The sequence below is a fragment of the Leptosomus discolor genome, chromosome 15 (genome assembly GCF_034619465.1).
Source record: "Leptosomus discolor isolate bLepDis1 chromosome 15, bLepDis1.hap2, whole genome shotgun sequence".
Lineage (NCBI taxonomy): Eukaryota > Metazoa > Chordata > Aves > Leptosomiformes > Leptosomidae > Leptosomus > Leptosomus discolor.
The window spans coordinates 12725865-12747545 of NC_141405.1; the positions used below are offsets into that span (position 1 = coordinate 12725865).

The following is a 21681-nucleotide window of genomic DNA, read 5'->3' on the forward strand; positions in this document are numbered from 1 at the left end:
TGCCCTGAGGCATGGTTAACTACTTAAAACTGCTGGGGCTACTAGTGTGTCTGATGAAACTCCTGTCTAGTCTCTTGTGTGCTGACATGTTGTGTCAATGCACAAAGCATCCATGATCACTGCCCAGGAGACAGCTTTAAGATGCTTTTCCAGAGACTAGTGGATGTGGAAAGCAGAGAAGTCTGTGAGCAATGGAGGAAAAGGTCTAGCACCTAGACTGCTGGTGTGCTTCTGGGGATGGCATCCAATCAACCTTTGCCTCCTCTTGTCCTGCTTTGGGATGGATTGCGTTAGGGGGGCATCACAACGTGGCTTTTTTCTCATGTGAATCATCTCGGTCTTGGCAGCGTATGGTTCTTGGCCAAGTACCGCTTTAAATAGAAGACCAAGGTGCAGTTTAGGCAGTTGGACCCCTGTGTTATGCTCTGTTTTCTGTGTACTCAATAGGAGCAGGGGCAGTAGGGAGTGCTGCTGGTTTTGCATGTTTTGATATGCTCCTCCTTTACCTTGATTGAAAGACTACAACTCTAGGATCCAAAGCTGAGTGCCTTACTAGATAAATGAATGATTTTGTGTCTACTAGGCACAAATTTGTGGAAGCTACTGGATGCTTTGTAATCCTAAACTGAATTTCTCCTGAGTGCAGGTTCTCCAAGTGTGCTTTTAACACTTCAGTGCTCCCATCTACCATGGCCTTGTAGACAAAAATGACACGTTTATTAATGCTAAAACTGTTTTCAAACAAACAGACTGATCTTTTCCTTAGCATTCATCCAGTGTTTGTGCTTTACCATTGGTACCTGACTGACCGGACTATCTTTTCCTTATTTTCCTTCTCACTTTGGAAAAGCTTCTGCTGTTGCCTTCAGAACACCTCCTGCTTCCAGTACTGTCTTTGCCAGCTCTTTGTCAGAGACCCTAGGCGTGTAACAATTGTCCTAGGTAACCCTGTAGTTTTGCCAAATCTGGACTCTCCAGTCCTGACCTTTCCAAAAGGGTAAAATGTGCTGTTGTTTGCAGCTGGAAATAGAGAGTACAAATCTTTTCTGAAATCAGAAGTCTTTGCTAGTGTGTTTTTGCAGAATGTGGTACAAAGAAAACTTTATTTAGACAGATTTGTCCTGGAGTATTGAAATTTTCCTTTGAATTGACTCTTCCTACCTCTTCTCTCCTTGAATATCCAATTTCTATCATCTCAAAGACAATTTTCTTTTGATTTTCATGCGTTGAAGAGACCTTTTCAATGGCAGAAGGAAAGTCACTCACCTTTTCTTGTCTCTGTTAGCCAAGAGAGCTTCCTTGGTTTTCTGTGTTCACCTTTCTCTGAACTCCTGAAAAATATCTCAGTCTTTTTTAGTCTTGTTTAACAGGACTATAAAAAAAGTGTACTGCCAATATCGAAACTTGTGCTTCCTAACATCATTGACATCTTTATACCCAACAGAACACTGGGTACAGTGTGGACCGTGTTACGTGATTTGTGATTGATGATTGTTGTTCTGCGAGTCTTTGAGTGGGTCTTGTGACTACTAATGAAATGTTTGGTAGGGTTTTTTCAGTTCTGTCAGCCCAAATTGCTTCCTCTTTGGCTGGGTGGTTTTTTTTGCATGCATTTGAGTTTAAAATTGGGTGCTGGAAGCTGTTACTGCCTCAGCCATCTGTCTCGCTCCTCGGGTGAGTATTTGCTAGTCTGGAGGCAGAGGTGGCTCGTCCCTGTCAGTTGGCTTCTGAGATGCTCTTCAGCCTGGCATTCAGAAGTGAGTAACTGATTTTAATCTGCCCCTGCGGAAGGTATGCTGGAGCCTTTAAGGCACAGCGACCCAAAATGTGTATGTCTTTGTCAGGGCAGACAAGAAACAGTCTGCAGTGTTTGATGGCTGCTACTTGTTGCTTTTCAGACCTGCTAGCTCACACGCTCCAAAGGAACACAGCACTTCCAACGCTGGCATTTTTACTGCAAGATCTGTGGTGTTTAACTTGCAAATTGTTGGCTTCTGGAATTGAGATTTAGAAATGCACAAATTTCCACAAAAACTGTGCCTGGCTTTTCTGGTTGCAGAGGGGATATTTGCAATGCGCCTGAAACATGGCAGAGAAGCTTCCCCTCTCTCCACTCCCAAATTTCTAACCTAGACCAACTTTCTACCTATAAAGCCCTTGTGGGTTTGAATTCTGTACCTTTGGGGCTGGTACTGTATTGAAAAGTGTTCGTCTTTCATATGCAAAGCACCTTTGGGTTGCTGCCAGAATTTTTAATTTTTTTGGTGCTTTTTTTTTTATATCAAGGCAGTATGGTTTCTGATGAATGGTGTGTTTTGATTCTACTAATTTCCTTAGCCGACAGGGTCGAGAGGAGAAAAGTGACCTAGGGGAGCAGGGGTTCTGGTTCATTTTTGTCACAGTGCTGGGTTCTGTGCTGGCATTGATGAATGGATGCGTAAGAATGTCATCTCCAGCATTATTTTAGCCTGCTAGTTTCCTAGGTTATCTTCAGATAACTTCGTGTGCGCTTCTGGGAGTCTGAATCTTGAGCTGACTTCAGTGAATTGCTGCTGGGTAGTCAGAAAACATGATGAATTATCTGGGTTGTAATCCAGTTGGTTCGACCTATATTTACACTGTCTGCTTGGTGTGGGCGCCTTTGACTTCGATTTCAATGTGTGTCAAACGAGCGTCTTTTCTCGAGCGAGGAAGCAGCGTGTAATTTGGTATGTTGCTGTCAGTACTCGGCCTATTCACCCACGCGTCTTTCTCGTTGCTCCTCTCTCTTCTTGAAACACTGGTGTAATCAGAGGGCTAGGTCAGGGTATTTCCAGTAAAGCGGAGAGGAAATTCCTCCAAAGCACTCATGCTGTGGCAGAATTTCTCTTTCTGTCAGTCTGTGGTCGTTGTTATTGCTAGTTGCTTTATCAGAGCAGACCGATGCTTTTGACTTGCATGGGTGAATTGATTTATTTCTAGGAGTTTCCCCCTCCCTCTTGCATTCTGATGAGCACAGAGTACTTGAAGAGGAGCTTGGTTCAGCAACAGTAACTGTATTGGCAGATGTCAGAAAATACACTCATCCTGACTTTGCTGTGGCTTTACATCTGTATATGGATCTTCCCCGGTGAAGCGCCAAGTGTGACATCTCAGGGTCTCTGGTGGCTCAGTATTGATCTTATTTCTTCTTGCCTGAAGACTGCTGTGGACCAGACTTCTAATTTCATGAGAACTTCTGTATATTAGTCACCTGAAACTATTGCTGCTCTTCCATGAGCTTTTAAAATTTAACATTAAGTTTCTTTGCAATTAATTTTAAGAGATTTTTTAATCATCGTATATGTCCAAGGTGTTTGCTTCAAGGCACTTTTGTGTGTAGTCCCATATAAGAAGCTGCCCTTCAAGGTGTGTTTGTATAGACACCCCACACAGAATGTGGCTTCCTTCCTTTTGACTCATGTTTGGGGGGGGGGGGGAGGGTGTTGAGCAAATCTGAGATATGCTGCTTTTGTACTTGTGACAGTACAGTTGGAATGTTCAAATTCACTGGGTTTTTCTTATGTTGCCATTGCTTTTTCAGTGGCTTCTAGTGGACAAATACAGTGGTACTTACTGCCTGACTACAGGAATCTCTGTTAACAAACTGCATGATTTAGGCTGAATACCAAAGCATAAGTTAAATTGTTCTTTGTGTTAATACATAAACTGTTAATACATGTACTGATACTACATAAAGATCCTGTACCTATTCAGGAACCCTTGTTGTTAATATCTTCCTCATGGCTTGAACTGTTTGTGTTCTAATCAATTTTTTTCAGTGTTGTTTTTTTTTTTGTCAAGTAGTGATTTCACTCCTGTGAGTGGCATTGTCTTTTCTGTTATTGGCATGGAGGTGCTTTGGTGTTACATCTGCTGCAGTCTGCATCCAAGTGTGTCTTGTCATCCAAGAATGTCATGTCATTTTTCTCCAGGACAATTGAGTTGTTTTATTCTGTTGAGACTGATTTTGGGACAGAATTCTTCATGTTGTGTATTGTACCTAAGAGTGGTGTGTACTGGACCTTTGGGTTGAAGACTTGCATGAACTGTAATAGAAAACGTTTTATATGTGGACAAATTATATTAAGGGGGTTTAGTTGCTAGAGATCTTGGCTGATTTGGGAACTGTCAGCTTGAGATGGAAGGATCCATGTGGCACTGCTGAGTTTTCCAGTTCTTGTCCTGCCTGTCCAAAGGCTGGAACAGAGTGGGTAGGATGAAGATCATCAAAGATAGTCATCCTTTCAAAGACTAGTTATATAAACAGGAGCTTTTGTTTTCCTACTGCACTTGGGAAAATGACTGGATCTATCTGTCTTGCTGCATGCCCATTGAGATACAGATGCGGCTGATTTCACCTTCCTAACCAAAGGCCATCTTCTCTACCTTGAGGTGGTAGGTGTGCAAAGGGAGATCAGTAAGGCGGTTGTAATCCCAATGTTTGCAACAAACTTGTAAAAACTTGTAACAAACTTAAGGTTTCTAAGAATTACTTTCAGATCAACAAGAAAAGTAGTTTGGTTTTGAAGGCACAGCAATGCTGTGCATTTTGCTTAACGTAAGCACTGGAGGCTCTGGGTCATGCCTGATGGCCCCATCTCCAGTGGCTGTGATACTTCGGGTGTTAGGATTCATTCCTTTTGATCATCTCCGTTCTGTTGAGTTGCATTATAGATGTAGCAGGAAATGACTTGTCACCTTAGTTGGTGTCATTCAGGGGAATGACACCAACCAGCTGTGGTGGGGAAAGTGATGTAGCTTAAGGAATCCCGGGGACTTGAACCTGTGCAGAAGCAGCAGTGACACTGGCTGGGTCATCTTTGCTCTGATGGTTGCAGTGCAAAGCGCATCAAAATGGAAATGTGACTTTATTGTAGTTGAAGTGATCTAAAATATTCAGAGACTGCCGATATCCCTTCTGAATGTTGTGGATCTGAACGGGAAGTAGGAGAATATTAATAGAAACTTGTTTTGAACCTTGTTTGAAATATTTTCTTTTCTCTCTTCTTTGTGTTCCAGGGTGCACTCCTAGAAAGTGTGGAAGAGGTGTGACTGATGCAGTAATCACGAGGGAAGAAGCTGAAAGAATCCGTAGGTAATATTTCTTTTAGCTCTTAACTTTTACAAGCACTTACTTTAATGACAGTGTGCCAGTGTTTAAGGTGTAGCACAAAACTCAGTAGCTGAAGGACGTTGGGTTAAGCTGTTTAAAAGACCAAACTTTTTTTAAAAGCCATTTTCCATTTTTTGCTGTAGTGGAGGCAGTTCTTCTTTCATATGGACTCTGCCTAGCTCTGTGGGGCCTGAGTATTGTAGAGAAGAAAGGAAATGAATTAAGTTTTAAAGGATTTTCTCTTGGCCTTCTGTTCCATTTGGTCTTTAAAAACAGAATAAACAACATAAGCCTCCTTTCAGCTGAGTCTCTGGGTAATTATGAGCTAGTGCTGACCCTGTAGTCCTCTCTGAACACTGAGTGCTGAGATTTAATCAAATAGTAGGGGACACTGTCAAATTATGCAGTTAGAAAAGTTATCAGCCGCTTTGAGTGTGATTTGCGCTTGATAATCATGTTGTGGGGAATATCACTGTAATGCCCGAAGCAACATGCAGCTGGTAGAAGTGCTTTGTTCACGAGTCAGGCTGGCCACTCTGTGATTTCAGATTCACTTGTGCTCCTGATTTTGATACAGCATTTCTGCATTGTACAGGTTTATTTGTACTGCCCTGAAGAATCAAGATCTGGTTTTTTTGTGTTTAATCTTACTTGGCCAGAATGTATTTGAAAGACAATGTTTTTGGGTGTGTTTTGGGGATTTATGGAAGGGGGCTATGAGCTCAGAAGTGTTCTGAAACATAGATACTTCATTTTTATGACAGGCTGTGAGATTGTTTCATATAAATGGCAGCTTCTATTAACTCAGGTTATATCTGATGCATCAAATACCACTTACTGAAGAGTTATATGTTGTAAATAATGACATTAAAGGACAAAATAATCAGACTTCAGTTCTCATCTGAGGTTATTGTTTTGCCTGCAGAATAGCAGAGAGGGGACTGTCCTTGGGAGGATCTGATGGAGGGGTGAGCAGTGTCCTGTTACTTTTTACATTCTTTTACTGCCAAGGCAAGGTTATAAATGCATTTTTGGGGCTCAAGAAGAGGAGATGGAGAATTTTTCCTTCCATTCACTTGGAAAAAATTGTTTGGAACGTTATTTTATCTTCCATTAATGCTTCTGCTCGCAGTGTAATTCATGACTTGTGCGACACAGTTGGCATTCCCTGTCGTTCAGTTTCGTTATTTCTAGCGCCTCTCGAACTGATTTTGCTTTCTCCATCTGGAAACAGTTATTATAGTAGAACTGCACAAGCTTCACTTCTGAGACTAAATTACAGTGATTCACAGCATCATGTAAAGATTGGTTTAGTGTAGTGACAAAAAATGTCGTGTAATGTCTTAAGTAGAATTTGAGTAACTTTTTTTAAAAATTAAAACAAACCCACTTCTCTTTAACAAGCACCTTTATTTTAAATTCTTTCTTCTTATCTTTGTTATCAGGATGTTTTTGTGTATGAGCAGAAGCTGTTTCTTGAGTATTTGTAAACACAACCACTTCTTTAGGCCTCTCCTGAATTAGGGCGTATATTAGCAAAAAAGGAGGAAGGTTTCGATGAAGAAGTGACTTTATTGTCCTTGTGTTTGCTGAGAAAGACCTGCAAAAATAGAACCTGAGAAACTTCAGCAGTGCTGCCCATCTGAAAGAATATATTTAGAGGTTTTAACAGTCTCTGTTCAGTTCTGTCAAGATCCCTTGGATTTTTTTTCAGTTCTGTGATTGTGTAATTTGCCACTTTGCTTAGATTACTCTGCCTGTTGGGACCTCTGGCTTAACTCCTGTCATTAGTGCTGTCAAGTGGGTTTCCCAGCCTGTTCTTTTGGGACCTACATATGATTTTTCGTTAGACTTCCACAAAGAGGGATTAGAAGGGCAGTGGGTAACACACAGCTTCATGGATTTGGACCACAGGAAGCTAATGTCCAGCTGGAGGTCAGGGCCCTGGGGAAACTGAGACAGAGAAAGCTTGGAAGAAACATGAGGGGAGGTAACCTTGCTGCCCAATGTACAGAGCTGGGCAGGGGTCCTGAGCTGGCTGGCTTGGACAACAAGCCAGAGCATCAGAAAAGTGTAAATCCATCATCTATGTCGTTTTGGAAGCATCACTGTGAGGTTGGTTTTGTTTTTTGTTTTTTTTTTTTGTTTTTTTAAAGGCAAGGGAAATGAGGGTGGGGAGGAGATGCTATTGCTGCAATAAAATAAGTCTGTTAGGAAATCTGATGTCCATTGAGAGGTCTGGGCTCTGATTCAAGCCTTCTCACATTTCCCATAATCTGTAACTGTGAGAAAGTTACTGCATGCTGTTACTCCTTAGGGAAAGGTGCAAGAAGTGGTGTAGTGTTGCATTGAGGCCTTATCCAAAATAGTGGATAAACACGGGAAGATGCTAAAAGCAAGAGCTGAGCAGTGTTTCTGGGAGATTGTGCTTAGGAGAAGCCATTAAGTACAGTCTCTACCGAGTTTCTTTTATGCCTCTCTCCTCTGTTCTGCTGTTTCCCTCTTTGATGTGCATGCTTGTATTCCCCATGTCACGGAGTGACTCTCTTCCCGATGATACTGTCTTGGCTCCCAGATATTGTTAAATGTTGATGGATGTGTGCTGGTGATGTATAGATGAAACTGTCTTTCTTCATTTGAGCCTTTTATCTTTTCAGATCTCTTACCTACACAGCATACAAAATGTTTCAAGTCTTACTTTGTATAGCTACGTTATCTGTATGCCTCCCAAGCCTGTTGGATTAGGCCTGGCTTATTGCTTAGGCTTTAGGGTGTTTGGATAACTCTGTCCAATTATGCCTGCTGTTTTAAGACTAATATTTTCCTTAAAAAAATAATCCTTAATTAACTCCTTGTTTTTGTTTAATTCTTTTTAATTCTTTGTATAGCCACTTTAATATCTCCACTATTCCAAATAAAACTTCTTCGGATTTCTACTGGGGTGCAGACTGCATTTTCATTATCAATCCCTTAATTTCCTCTTAACTCCTTCTTAAGCAACATGTCTGATTTTTTTTTTTTGTCTGTCTGCCATACTTGTATTTTGAATTCATAGATGTGGATTTGTGTTTGTGTGTCTGGATATAATTTATTAACATAAAGAACTAAACTTGCAGTTTGATTCTCAATTCTCTCCTCGCTTTGTTTGCTGCCTTTCTTGCTTCCTTGGAGTACTGAAGTATAGCACAAAACCTTGTTTCCCTTTTCCATCCTTTTGTGTTGAGGGAGTCCTGGCAAACATCTGAATTATTGAAACATCCCAGGAGTCATGCCCCAGTTATCATGCTGAGCTTGCTTTCTTTATCTTTCTCTGTAATTTTTCCTAGATTTATTTTTATTTGCGCACACACGCAGAGTGAGGCTAGAAGAGGCCATTGTAATCTTCTAGTCTAACTTTCAGCAGAATCCAAACAGGAGCATCTTCCCCACCAGTCTGCTGCTTTCCCTTGTACGGCTCTGTCTCTCTAAAATAGTTTTATACTGTGTTCCTCATTCACAGGATGTGAATTGCTTTAGTTCTCTTGATGTTTGCCTCAGTTTAGTTTTTTTTTTTAATAAAGATAATGGCTTTTCCCTTTCTTCCCTACCTAATACTTCTTGCATGCCACCTCTGCTTGCGTTACCACTTTAGTCATGACTCATTCATTCACGTCTTTGTAGGTGCTGCCATCATAACATCTCTCCAGTGTAAATGAAATGACTCATTTACTATCAGATCTATTGGCACTTATTTAGAAGTCCCAGAAAAAAAATCCCTTGGTGCATCCAGTCAGCTGCAGTCTGGTTCCTGTGTTGCAGCAAACTGGCAGGAGTAGCCACCTAGATCTCCCTTTTGCAGGGGAACATTTACATTTCTTAATACTCGGAGGAGCAAACACCCTGTGTAGCTGTGATGCCAAACAAAGGTTGCTGATGTGGGCCCACTGACCCATGCACAGAACAGTCTTTCTGCAGACCATATCCCTACTTATTCTGCTTTCAGCCCTCCCAACCAAACCCCGAAGTCCTCAAAACTGTCAGCTCTGTGTTTTCCACAGAGAAGACAAAGCCTCTGCGTAATACTTGACCTACTCATAGCTCTGCTACAGGCTGCCTAGTTTTCTTCCTTCCTAATTAGTCTCTTGATAGCACTTAGGAAACAATGAGTGAAAGACGTACTTGGCAGTGTGTCTTTCACTTCATTTATAGCTGTGTGATTGTCTAGACTTAACTCTTGGAAGCTGGAGAGGAACTGGTTGTATCTAATATTTATCTACCGTAAACTTGTACTGGACTCCACAGTCCAATACTGCATTTAATTTCCACAAAATAACCTGTACCTCCAGCACTCTGGATGGTGTGTAAATTAGATTGGTTACACTTGTGTCTCATAATTAGTCAGTGTGTTTTAAGAGGCATTGCCCTAAGGATGTAACCCTTGTCTGTCTACTCTCAAGATTCAGGTAGGGAAGGGTATTTAAAGGCGATAGTGTTTTCAGAGTCAATATGAGGCTGCCTGCAGTGACAGCAAGTTTGATCTGCCCAGGAATCGGTGGCTGTGTAGAACCTCCACTGCTCTGCCCTCTTCTCTGCTCGAGTGTGTGAGCATTCCCACAGGAGGATTGGGGAAGGTTTTGAGTGCTACCAGCTCCTTTTTGTTCAAGGGGTACATTCTTAGGGTAATGTCTTTTAAAAGTTACGCTGACTAATTGAGACACAAGTGTAACCAGTCTAATTTATACACCATCCAGAGTGCTGGAGGTACAGGTTATTACTGTGGAAATCAAATGCAGTATTTGGCTGGAGTCCAGTACAAGTTTGCACTAGATAAAATACTAGATACAACCAGTTCCTCTCCAGATTCCAGTTTGAGTTTTTGCATTTGTGTCTCTTTTTTGATCAGTGTCTGCTGTTTTCTTTAAAAGTATCCCTTAAAACTTTCTAAGGGGTGGAAGAATTGCTGTAGAAGTGAGTATATATTTAATGATTGGCAATCCCTTTTAGTGAGGATCAAAGGCATGGCCTTTCATGCTTTGCAAGATGGGGAAATTCATCTTTTTTGCCACAGGCTGAGAAGCGGTGGTTACTTGCAAGATCCTTTTCCGTTCTTTTAGGAGTGAGAGAGAATGTGGGATTAACAACACTGAAGGTACAAAAGAACATAGATTTCTACTTTATTTTTCTAAAGGAAGTTCAATTTTCTTTCAATAGAATTTCTGTAAACCAGGATATTGGGGTAGTTCTGTTAAAGAATCTCTTGGAAATAGGTGTGTGGGGATCTGTGTTTGCAGTGTTCCTGCCATCTTTAGATAAACTTTGTAGAGCTTTCAGCCTGGGAACACTGACCTGAATTGCAGGCTAACCCTTGATCAGATAGCTGAATTTGAAATAACAGTGATGACACAGGCTTCCTCTGAGGTATCCTCAGTGTAGGAAATGATGCTGAAGATGTTTAATGTTCTGAAATGGCAGAGACCAAAATAAATGCGTTACAGTTTCTTTCCAAGGTAGCTGTTAAACAAATAGCTCTGTGCTCATGTATAATCAAGTCCCTGTCTGTTTGGCATTCAGCTGTTTTCCCCTGTCTGAAACAATCCTGAAGAATATTCTTTATTTTTTCAGATTCCCTTTTCAGTTGTCTTTATCTGGCTTTTCTGGGCTTTATATCATAGCTGTTATCTTTTCAGCTGTGAATACCTACAGTTCTTGGGGGTGTCTCTTATTGACTCATCTGGTTATTTTGGATCTTTCCAACTATAATCATCTGGAGCTTGAGGAGCGAGAAGAAATCTGTATGTTTGGAAAGCATGTTGAAAGTATTTGAAAGGGATTTTTAAAAAAATTAACTTTTTCTGATGTCCTGCTACTTCTCCTTATAATTTACTTTAGCATGATCACAAGCATATTTTTGAAGCTACACAGGAGCAGTTTTACTTCTAGCTGTAGCTTAGATTATTGTACAGAACCAGAAACCAATAAATGAAAATATTTTGCTTCTGAAGCTTGAGTAAAGCTTATTACAAGAACTGCTCTTGCATGAGTGTGAGATTATTTGTTTCTATAACAGTCCGGTGAAGCTTTTGGAGAATGGTGGGAAGGGGAGGTCTGAAAGGCTCATGCTATGTCCACTTGAACAGCTTGTTACTTTATATATTTTTAAAGGGGTAAATAAAATTCTTTGGGTAGGTTTTTTAAAAGAAGGTTGTTACTAGCTCCTTTTAGAAGGAGTCTTTAGCGGAGTTCCCCTGATTCAGCTCTGAAGCTCAGAGCAATTGAGCCTGTGGGAATTTTCTTTTGCTGAGAGATTTTCCTGGGTGTCTTCCTCCAACATGATCCAGAGGAGGAGGGAGAAAAGTGCTTTGAGACTAGGGGTGGACGTGAAGCTGTACTGCTGGCCTGGCACTGCAGCTCTGACGTGCCTGTGGGCTGATGATTTGCTGCTGCTTATTCACCAACCTGCCTGCCTTTGGGTAAAGGTACAAAGTGGCTTCAAACAGCAGTGTTCCAACCATGCCCAGAAATTCTTGTTGCTGGTAAGATGGAAGTTATCATTCTTTCCAGGCAGCTCACCTAGTGGTATTATTATTGTTTGGATTTTGTTAAATAATGTGAATGGTATGTGGTGCATCAAGAAATGCCAAATTCCAAGATGACTGCTTTTGCCTGAATATTGTATATCAAAGATGTCATTACTTTGGTGCTGGTCAGGTTAATTAACTGTTGCTACTTCATATTTCCAGTATAAAAAAAGACTGCTATTAAGCAGTCATACTGTTAAATACTGTTGAACCGATGCAAAACAAACATGTATTTTGTGGACAGCAAGGGACATACAAAAGTGTACTTTTATTCAATTTAGAGAAATAATTTATAATCCTGAGAGCCCTCTATCCTGGCAAATCTGAATACTAGTCTTTTTAGCTTGGTCTGGAGCTCAGCAGAAGCGTTTGGCTTGAATCAGATGGAGAAATGGATTGAATTTTCATATGTAAGAACTTTTCATTCTTTGGTTTTCTTTTACAGCGGTTTAGAGATTGAGGAAAAGAAAGTTTGGCTCTAGTAAGCCTTAGAATTGTAATTGTTCTTTTAAACAGACTTTTATGTCTGTATTAAATACAAGAAGTATACAGGAACTCATGGTGAAGGAGAAGTTTTAATAACAAATGTTGGGCAAGATAAATATTAGTGCTGCTATTTGAGTGCCTCACAAATATTGGAAAATTAGTCATCTTTGTGTGGAAGGGAAATGTCTTCAAGAAGGGATCCAGGAACACAGTGTCTTACCCCTAGCCCGTGGAGGAAGACTCTGGCAAGTCCATGTGTCAGATCTGAATCTCAGGAATAGCAGTGCTGTGTTTTTTCCCTAGTACCTTATATTTTGTGCATCTATATAGCAAATTGAGGGAGACCTGTAGTTGTAAAGGAAGCATTGGTATTGTGAACTCAAATGCTAGAAACTAATATTTTTACTTGGGAGACTGTGGAAAGGGAGAGCCAACTTGGAACAGTTATTAAAGGTCATAGTTAAATAATGATAAAACCTTTTCAGGCTCATTTTTCCTACTTTGTTTCCTTTCCCAGGCATCGATTTTGGACTTGCACTCTGGAGCTCTTTCACTGGGGAAGCATTTTGTTAATCTGTACAGGTAAAATGGGGCTGTGGTTTGCTGCCTCTCTTGTTACCCTACACTTCAGTGCTCATTGCTTTTCAGATTTCTCAAGCCCTGTGGGCTGGGGTTAGTAATGACAAACTGTAGAAGTTGGTTAGGTTCACCGCAGTTTCCATGACCAGTTAAAGAGCTTTTGTGGCATGAAAACTGATCTTTTGTTGAACTGGGCTCTTTGAAAGCTACTGTTACCTTTATTTTCAGAGTTCTTCTTGCACCTGTAAATAAATAGTATTTTTTTTCCATAGTTATGGTCTAGTTTGTCATCAGTGGAAGAAATCAAGTAGTCTGAACTCTTAAAAACCTGAATCCATATGCTTATTTCATGATTTGGAAGGGGAGTCTTCCAAACACCTGGGAAGTTCTATTATCAGCTGCTGCATCTCGATCATTTAATCTTTTATTATTTAATCTTTTGGCAAGGCTTTTGGAACACCACTCAAAAGCATTTGTAGGACTTCTTGTGTTGTGTTTTCGCTTTTTGGTTGTGGGTAAAGCACAGATGGGGGTGAGAATGCATCTTGATATTACTCAGGCAGTCTGATTCAGCAACTCCTCTTTTAGACTTTGCTTAATTTTTCAGGTACTTTGGGGATAAAATTCAAGACATCTTCACAGAAGAGGATTTTGCATTATATCGGTAAAGATTTTTCAATAACTGCTGAATGAACCACAAAACATAACTTTGTATTTTTTTTGTGGAGTGCAGGTTGGGAGGGAATCGTCCTTTGGATTCAGACATACAATTGATTTTTGCGGTTCTGTGAGAATTGAGATGCCTTGAGGAAAATGGGTAAAAGGACCTTTTGGTGACTACCTGATAAATAATATCTGCTGCTTTGAACTTAGCTGCCTTAGCAATGTCAGGACAGTATTGATGGTGTAAATGTAGTCGGAATGATTACAGCACCACACGCGCCCCTTTCTGCATAAGGGGTTGAGGCCAGCCCTGCAGACCTGCAAGCAAGGAGAGCTGCTTCATCTGAGTCCTGTGGTTATTTGCTGGAACACTATAGCTGGGATGTCAAATCCTTCAGCGTTAACTCCTATTTCACACATGTTATCCAAGAGGCGTTATGTTAGATGATAAAGACACTCCTATGCTACTATTTCATTAGGAACTTGGGTTTTTTGGGTGAAGTGTAGCAAAACATTAAAAATGGTAAAGCAGGAAGTGGAAGGACTTCAAATTACTAATGTTCTGGCTAGAGAAGCAGAGCATACTTTCCCCCTAAGAATATGAAACAGTGCTATAATGTAATAGCTTTGGCATCTGGTGCTCTTAGCTTTCCTGTAGGCCTGCTCATATACTTAACGAAGACAACAAATGTAACGAGTTCCATGTGTCTGAAGGTGTGTGGCCAAAGTTTAGGAGCAGGCGTTCTTTGTTGATTAGATGCAATAAATCTTTAGTTATGCATTTCAGTTGCTTTCTCATGATTTAAAATGTATCCGACTTGAACGTTTTAACTCTTTGTCTTTTTTTTTTCTTGCCTTTGTGAAAGAATATGACCTCCCTCTAGTGGTGGAAATGGTATTAAGTAGCCAAATAGGTTTATTAGTTTAATTAGTATGGTAATTTTTAAATTTGAACCACTTAAATTTTTAACCACTTAAAGCTTATTTCCGTTTAACAACTGTTTTTAGATACTGTTGTCTTTATAGGTGATTTAAAATATGTTTACTTCTGCCAGAATCACAGAAATGAGATGCTTGATTATTCTCAAACTTTGTTTAAAGAAAATATATAGTTTCTGCCTCACCAAGACAGTGGAGATTATTTTTGAAGTAGTGTTTGTTTTGCCTTCCTTTCTGTAAAAATAATATGAGTGTATGGAGGGAGTGTCTTACTAAAGAATGTTTGTTTCGCATGAACAGAAACATTTAGTTTTTTCAATAATTTTTATAGATTTCTGATCCTTACACTGAGATGAGACAACTGCTAGGGAACATCAGTATCTCATGGGTATTTCATGCCAATATAGGGGATGTTTCAGTCACCTGGATACAAATCTAGTACAAAATACATTATTAAATCCTTCTGTTCATATTAATGGCAGTGCTTTAACATGGACTGTGTACCTTATGTTGTTAATGAATGATTTTATGATATTCTTAGGAGCATTTATCTTCATTACTCTCACTTACCTTACCAAGGCCAGTTTAAAAATACACTCTTGAGAGAAATAACTAAATGTAATTCATGTCTAAGTATCACTGATTGCAACAATAACAAATGTGAGTAGGCATTCTGAGCCAGGAGGCTGGCTTCTAAACTGTCAAAATTATGTTGCTTCAGAGTCAATTATGGTTTTTAGGCTGATGCTTTAACCACCATCTGCCAAGTACGTTACAGCAGTTCCTCGTTTCATGTAATAGAGGCATCTTTATCCAGAAGAGAGACCTTTAAATCTGGACGCTTGGTTTAAGGGTTGCGCCTTCAGTAGAAAATGGGACCATCAAAGATTTATTCCAAAAACCTTACAACGTATTAAGGTAGAGACACAGAATGAGCAGAGGGAGAGCTGATAGTGTGCTTTCTTCCTTTATTCATTCTGCATGTATGGCTTCTGTTTAAAACTTTCTGGCTGTAGAAGAGTGCTGCTTTGCCTGCTTCTGCTGCCTCTGGTGCTTTTCAGTGAGAGCAGTGCGGAGATGCTGACAAGCGGGCTGGAGAAGTTGTGTAGTTTTGCAAAGCTTTGAGGGTTCCTGTCACTGTGCTTGAATTGCAGTTTTCAGTGACTCCTAACAGTGCATTTTTTTTTTTTGCTGGTCTGGCAGAACTTGTATCTTACAGAAACTTTTCTGTGGTATTTTAGTCCTTTATGCTGCTGCTGATACATTAAGCTGACAACTTTACATTCTAGTGAACATCTTTTCTCTTAAGTTTCATGTTCCTTAGACTTGTAGCTGCTACCTTGGCTCTTTTTTTCTTCCTCATCACCCTGACTCCAAAATAGATTTCAGTAACTGCTTTTATAGAAGGTGGTCATATGCCCTTTTTCAGTGAGCTCTGTTCTGCATTTCCCAGAGTCTGGCCTGTGCATTTTGATATTATCCAGTGACTCAGTGCAAATGTACAAGGACTGCTGTTGCCAAATTCTGGGAGGGATTAATTTGTTACTTATATTGTTGACTGGGTGCTGTACTCACATATTTATTGCCATAGCAGAGCTCTGTTTAGTGCATCTGAACAGAGCCAGGGTACGCTCTAAGCAGTTTGAATGATAGAATAGTTGCTGTGTTTATGGAAATGAATGCTTACATTCTCCAGCATAAAGAATTCATTTCTTTGTAGCTATGGTGCACCAGAGGTCTCTCAACAGTTTTTGAGATATGGGGAACATGGAGCAAAAAGTATGAAGAATGAGTGGGCCAGGATCAAGAAGGGAGGGGGGGGCTCCTGCCTGAGGCTCCAGTTTCTTCTGGGTGCACATGAGAAGTGGCTGAAGGAACAGCTCTTGCTGTACCAGCCCCAAGGTAGCCAGAATTTCTGGGCTCGTTCATTCCTCGATAGTACTTTCTAAGCTGAAATTTGGCTTATCTTGTCATGTCATTCACACATGAAGGACAACACGTTTGTCCTCAAGTATTTTAGCAATATGTTTATTCATATTCCAGCTGGCTGATGCAAGTGGCCACCTGGTGTCAGAGCCAGGGAATATGCCACTTGAATATTTGTGGGTAAGGCTATTAATTCCTGTGTTGGGTTGTTCAGAGTGTCAGCTGCCCTCAATTCATGAAGTGAAATGAGCAATTACATTTAATGCTTTTTAAGAAACATAAGGCAGCCTCTGCTGAAGTCCTCTTTCTTGGAAAGAAGACAGACAGAAAGATCAGGCTCCCACAGGCATGAGAGGAAGGACCTGTAGATCCTTTCCTGATGTCAGTTTTACAAACGCTGCTGTAGCTCTCAACTTGAAACCTCGGTTCATGCAGCCATGTAAATACCTGAAAATCTCAGCTCTAACTTAATTTAATGGTTTTGACATTAGTCTTCTGTTTTCTAAAATAAAAAACCCTGTTCTTTTCTTCCTGTTTCCCAGGAAAAAAAGGAATAGCTGAGGTAGAATTAGTTTGGTTGAATCTTTGAAAATAGTTGGGAAAGACATCTTGCATTCCTTTTTAAGGAGAATCTGGTTATGACACCATTACATATGTTGACTGAGAACCCTGAGTTTCATGGTGTCAGGGACTTAATTGGTTAGTTCAAAATTAGTGTAAAAATAGTTGAAGGTTGTTCCGAGGCAACCCTTTGTGAAGATACACCTCTCTAGGTACCTGCTTTGGATTAAAAAATATGTATGTGAAACACTTTAATCTTTTCAGTAGCTAATAAACAGTGAGATGTGCATGGAATTTTTCAGGAAAAGAGTCTGCTTACACAAAGAAACTTTAAAACCTTATGCCACAGGAGACAATTTCTTTTTCTTGATATTCTGAGAATTAAAAAACAAAACCAAAAAACAACCAAAAAACCCCAAAACGAAACAAACCCCAACCCAAAACACTGGGCAGTGTCCCTTGTTTTTGATGTAGTATATCTCCTTTATTTAAGGCAAAGTAAGAGAGTTAGTATGAGTATTTGTTCCTCAGCTGATAAATCATGGGGAAGAAGTTTAGCTCTAAAGAAGCAATAATGGTGAACTAAGGACAAGACAGAAGAAGCAGGAGAGATGTGTCACTTAGCGTGCTGTGTTGTGTTCTTTGCAGTGATGTGAGACAGAGAATTCAACAAAGGATTGCTCAGGCATTTGGTATCAGCTCTGCTTCCATGTACCTGACTAAGCCAACGTTCTTCTCAAGGATAAACACCACAGAAGCCAAGACAACACATGATGAATACTGGCACCCACATGTTGACAAGGTAAGTAGGAGGCTGAGATGGGATGCAAATGTTTCCTGTTACTGTTAGATCACTTTGAAGTCATTTTGTGTTAAATAATCAGTCAAACGTGTTTGAAAACTGGTGCTTGCAAAAATCCTTTGGAGGATGAACCTACTGGAAGGACAAGTGAGTTTTAGAAAAATAGGCCAGTACATTTCTTTTTATTTCATTTTCTCTACTTTAGTGTTCAGCTAGAATTAATACTTTGTGTGAGTGACTACTCAGGAATCTCGTGCCAGAAACATTGATTAAATTGACCTGCACCCACAAGGTGTTTCAGTTTCATCAAACCTGTGTTTCCAGTTAGGGTATCGCTCTTTCAGCCAGGTCTAGCAGGAACTATTTCAAAGTGATCAATCTGTTAGCTGGTCTGAGCTTCTTGCTAAATGTTTAACACTTATATTTGTCATATGTGAATTGAGGCTTTTTTGCTGCATGCTCTTCAATGAGCATATGGTACCCTCTTTCAATAGTTCAATGTCTTGTTGTTTTTAGAATGTAAGTATTGTGACTTTTAACTGCATAGACTTTTATCTGTAGGCTCATAGCTTAATACTTCAATTACTTTAAATACTTTAGTTTCTCAATGGACTTAAATGATTTGGGATTGGGAGTGAGTTTATTTCTGAATTTAACTGAGTTCAAAGGTTCTGTGCAGTGTAGCAGAATACAAACTAACAATGGAAGAATCAGACAGGGGAAAAAAAAAACCCAAAACCCAAACAAACAAAAAAACCCCACACCACAATACCCACATTTCATGTCTTCAGGATTTAAAAATTAGAGTTATGGATTACCCAAGACGGAACAAAAAAACCCCAACTTATCCCATCAAAATCTAAGTTGCGCCTCAGTGCTAGAGTCTGTATGTGAGCAGTGTACCTTGAGTCTATGACCTGAAACATCTAAGATGGAAAATCAGAGAAATATTCCTTGCCTTGAAAATATTTCCTGGAAAAAGTCAGTCTGAGGGCAGTATAATGTCTGTTGTTCCTCACAACATTTGTGTAAGCTGCTCTGCCCTTGTCATGTAAGCTTAAATTTAGAGAACGTGGTGACAGTGATACCTGATACAGCTGCTCTTCGAAAGAAGAAAGTAATGCAGGGTGGAATTTGGAGTTGCTGATATAACAAAGATGAGACCAGCTTTTGGATGCTTCTTGTTTAAAAAGCCGTGATGTAACCATTGAATAGGAGTGGACCTAGGACCAGGGGTGGTAGGGAAGATTCTGAGGTGCAGATTATTTTGACTAGTGCTGGTAGTGCAATTGCATGTTGTGCTCCTTTCCAAGGGACAGACACCAAATAAACTGGTGATTCTGGTTGTGTGAAGTGTAATAAATTCATAGATTTCGTACAGTTTTTCCACATCTTGAGAACTGAACCTGACTGCTACAATGGAAAATAAAGCATTTAATTTCAATAGCTGATGGCTATTTTCTCCACTTCTTTCTTTCAACCCAAAAAATGTATTAGAATTTCAGACTCTGATTTATTACTATGAGATTTGTGTCTGCACAAGCATTAGGCTTGCCAATAGTCTCTTTACTCTTTTCTGCATGTGTTTTGTATTGGTAAATTAATAAGGTGGATGGATAACATCACAAGTAAGTGTTTCTACCCAAATCTTTCCTGTAATATAAAAGTTATTTTGTCATTTAGAAACAAATTTGTTTCCATGAAGAGAATTTGGTGGTTTTTTTTTGTAGAAGCTGCTTCTTTGTTATGGCATCCAGACAGTGCCTGTAGATGATGGACAGCAGGCTAGATGTTTTGCTGGTTTTATCCATCTGTTTTGTCCACATTTTGTTTATTATCTCACAGGCTGTCTGTTCAGGGAGCAGATACACCAGCTGATTGGCCTTGGCTTTTTCTAACTCCCCCTTCCCAGATTCAAAACACAAACCAAACACAAAATGTGGTCTCTTAAGCTTGCTATGCATAACCTAAACCTTAATAGCTTCTATACTGAATAATTGGGTGGTCTGATTTATGACAGCAGTGAAGAGAATTATCCCGGTTGGGGCAGTTACTAAACACTTTGTTCATAATTTGTGCCCCCCACCCCATCCGCCCCCAATAGCATACCTTCTGTAAAATAGGGACATGTGACTTATGCTCCATTTCAAGGTATTTTTGAAGAGAAGTATTGTTTAGATAACACTCAGTTAAAAACTGTAGCTTGTCCTCTTTATTCTATATGAGTAGTTTGAACATTTTTCAGTTCTGTAGCAGCTGACTTCTGCAGTAAGTTGTCTATTGGGAAAGCTAAAGCATTCAGACCATTGAAGTGCTTTTTGTCTGTGCCTTAAACTTATGTGCCAGGTTTGATCCAATATATTTTAATGTGCTTATTTTCATTCTCGTTCAAGAGCATTCTTGCAGTAAGGATTAAGTGTGAATATGCCAACGCTGTGCCATTGTCTGTGCTGTTGTGACAGCAACGGTGCATGCTGAGCTGGGAGCCTTGTGTGGATCAGTTCTTTTCCATTTTTTGGGAGAGCACAAGTGAACAGAACTTTCCTGGCCCCCAGCCACAGTGAAGGGGCTTTGCGGGTGCTGTGGAATAGAGACCTAGAACAAACTTCTTGTAAGTGGTTCTTGAGCTCATGACTTGGGGGTCCATTCCTCACTCTTTGGCCTTCACATAGAGCGAACGCTGCTGCCGGTGCAGAGGGTGTTGAGAGATGGACCAGCCGCTACAGGCTGGGATCGTTCTTGTGGGAACTGCCCCAGCTTAGTGGTTCATCTCTTCTCTAGGGTAAAAGACTTCAGCTATTGCCAGATAACACAGTTACTTCTATAGTTTAAATGATAGCGGTTTACATTGCCTGGTTGAAAATTCTGAGTTTGAACCAGGCTAATGATGCCTTAAATAGCATCTGATAGGGATACATCCTTTGTCCTGTTCACTTCATGTCCATCATGAAAGTCCAAATTACATCATCATGTATCATTGCTACTGGACGCTGGCCACCTTCACTTCTGGTGAATCATCCACTTGAATTGGCATCAGAGGATTAATTTAGATCCTTTCCTTGCTTCACCACCAAGCCTCTAATTACTCTTTCCTCTCTAACTTCTGTTTGTGTCAAAAGGTCTGATATTATTTTCCTCTTAAGTGCAACTGGAACAGAGCTATCTGGATGTAGCATTCACATGCGTGTTTGCCAAATCATGGCTTCCAGAAAATGTTACAGTATGTGTAGAATATTTGTCTGCATGTAAGTTCAGCCTGCTATAGGTGTACGTTATATATATCTGTATCTTCTAGAAAGAAGTAAAAAATAAGTATTTATAGCTGATCAGGCTATGCAGGAGGCTGAATTCAAATAGAAGGTCAGTAGGTCAGAAAATACTTCAGAGAAGGCTAAACAGGATAGACAAGTTGTGTAGCTTCACGGGTTGTCTTCAGTGCAGTTGGCCTGCCTTGTGTTTTAATTTCTCCAACAAACTAAGTTTCACTTACCACTTCCAGACTGCAGTTGAAGGTAAGAAAAACAAGTATGCGTTGTTATTGATCTGAGGTAGGAAATACTTCCCAGATAAAAGCAGTAGTATTCTTATGTGGCCTCCAAAACAAGTGTGAATACTAGCGAGTTGAAGAAAGGTCAATAAAACTCAGCATGTTAAATATTTTTGCGAGTTTGTTGGATGCTATTGTGTGGTATCACTATTTATGCTTTCCCCTTGGAACAGAACAAGTCACTTTATCTATTTCTGCATGATAATTAAATGGTGAAGGTTGCTCCTAGAAGACTTCAGCATTCTTCCCCCCTCCCACCTCTTTCCAAAAGAAAGATAAAATTAAGCCTTTGAAAAACGAATCTGACACTTTTTTTTTTTGGTTCAAAGATGTAGGCTCCTTAGAGCAGACAGATACCCCTCTTGCTTTTTCCCTATATTGCTGAGTCTATTGCAATTATATTTTTCAATCTGAATATCCTTGGTTTGGGAGACTTTAACTGCATGACGGAGTAGCACAGATCTATTGTGTGTGTCTGAGGCTTCGG

At 40.0% G+C, this 21681-nt stretch overlaps 1 protein-coding gene across 1 annotated transcript in view; it reads left to right on the top strand.

Annotated features, from left to right (window-relative positions):
• The window catches only part of OGFOD3 (2-oxoglutarate and iron dependent oxygenase domain containing 3), a 43350-nt gene that overhangs the window by 3606 nt on the left and 18063 nt on the right, over nt 1–21681 (top strand). Inside the window, exons 3-7 of the mRNA XM_086473615.1 lie at nt 5041–5116; nt 6060–6102; nt 12695–12759; nt 13364–13420; nt 17494–17647. Of these exons, the coding sequence (XP_086329741.1) occupies nt 5041–5116; nt 6060–6102; nt 12695–12759; nt 13364–13420; nt 17494–17647 (395 nt within the window). The remainder of the gene's footprint in view (nt 1–5040; nt 5117–6059; nt 6103–12694; nt 12760–13363; nt 13421–17493; nt 17648–21681) is intronic.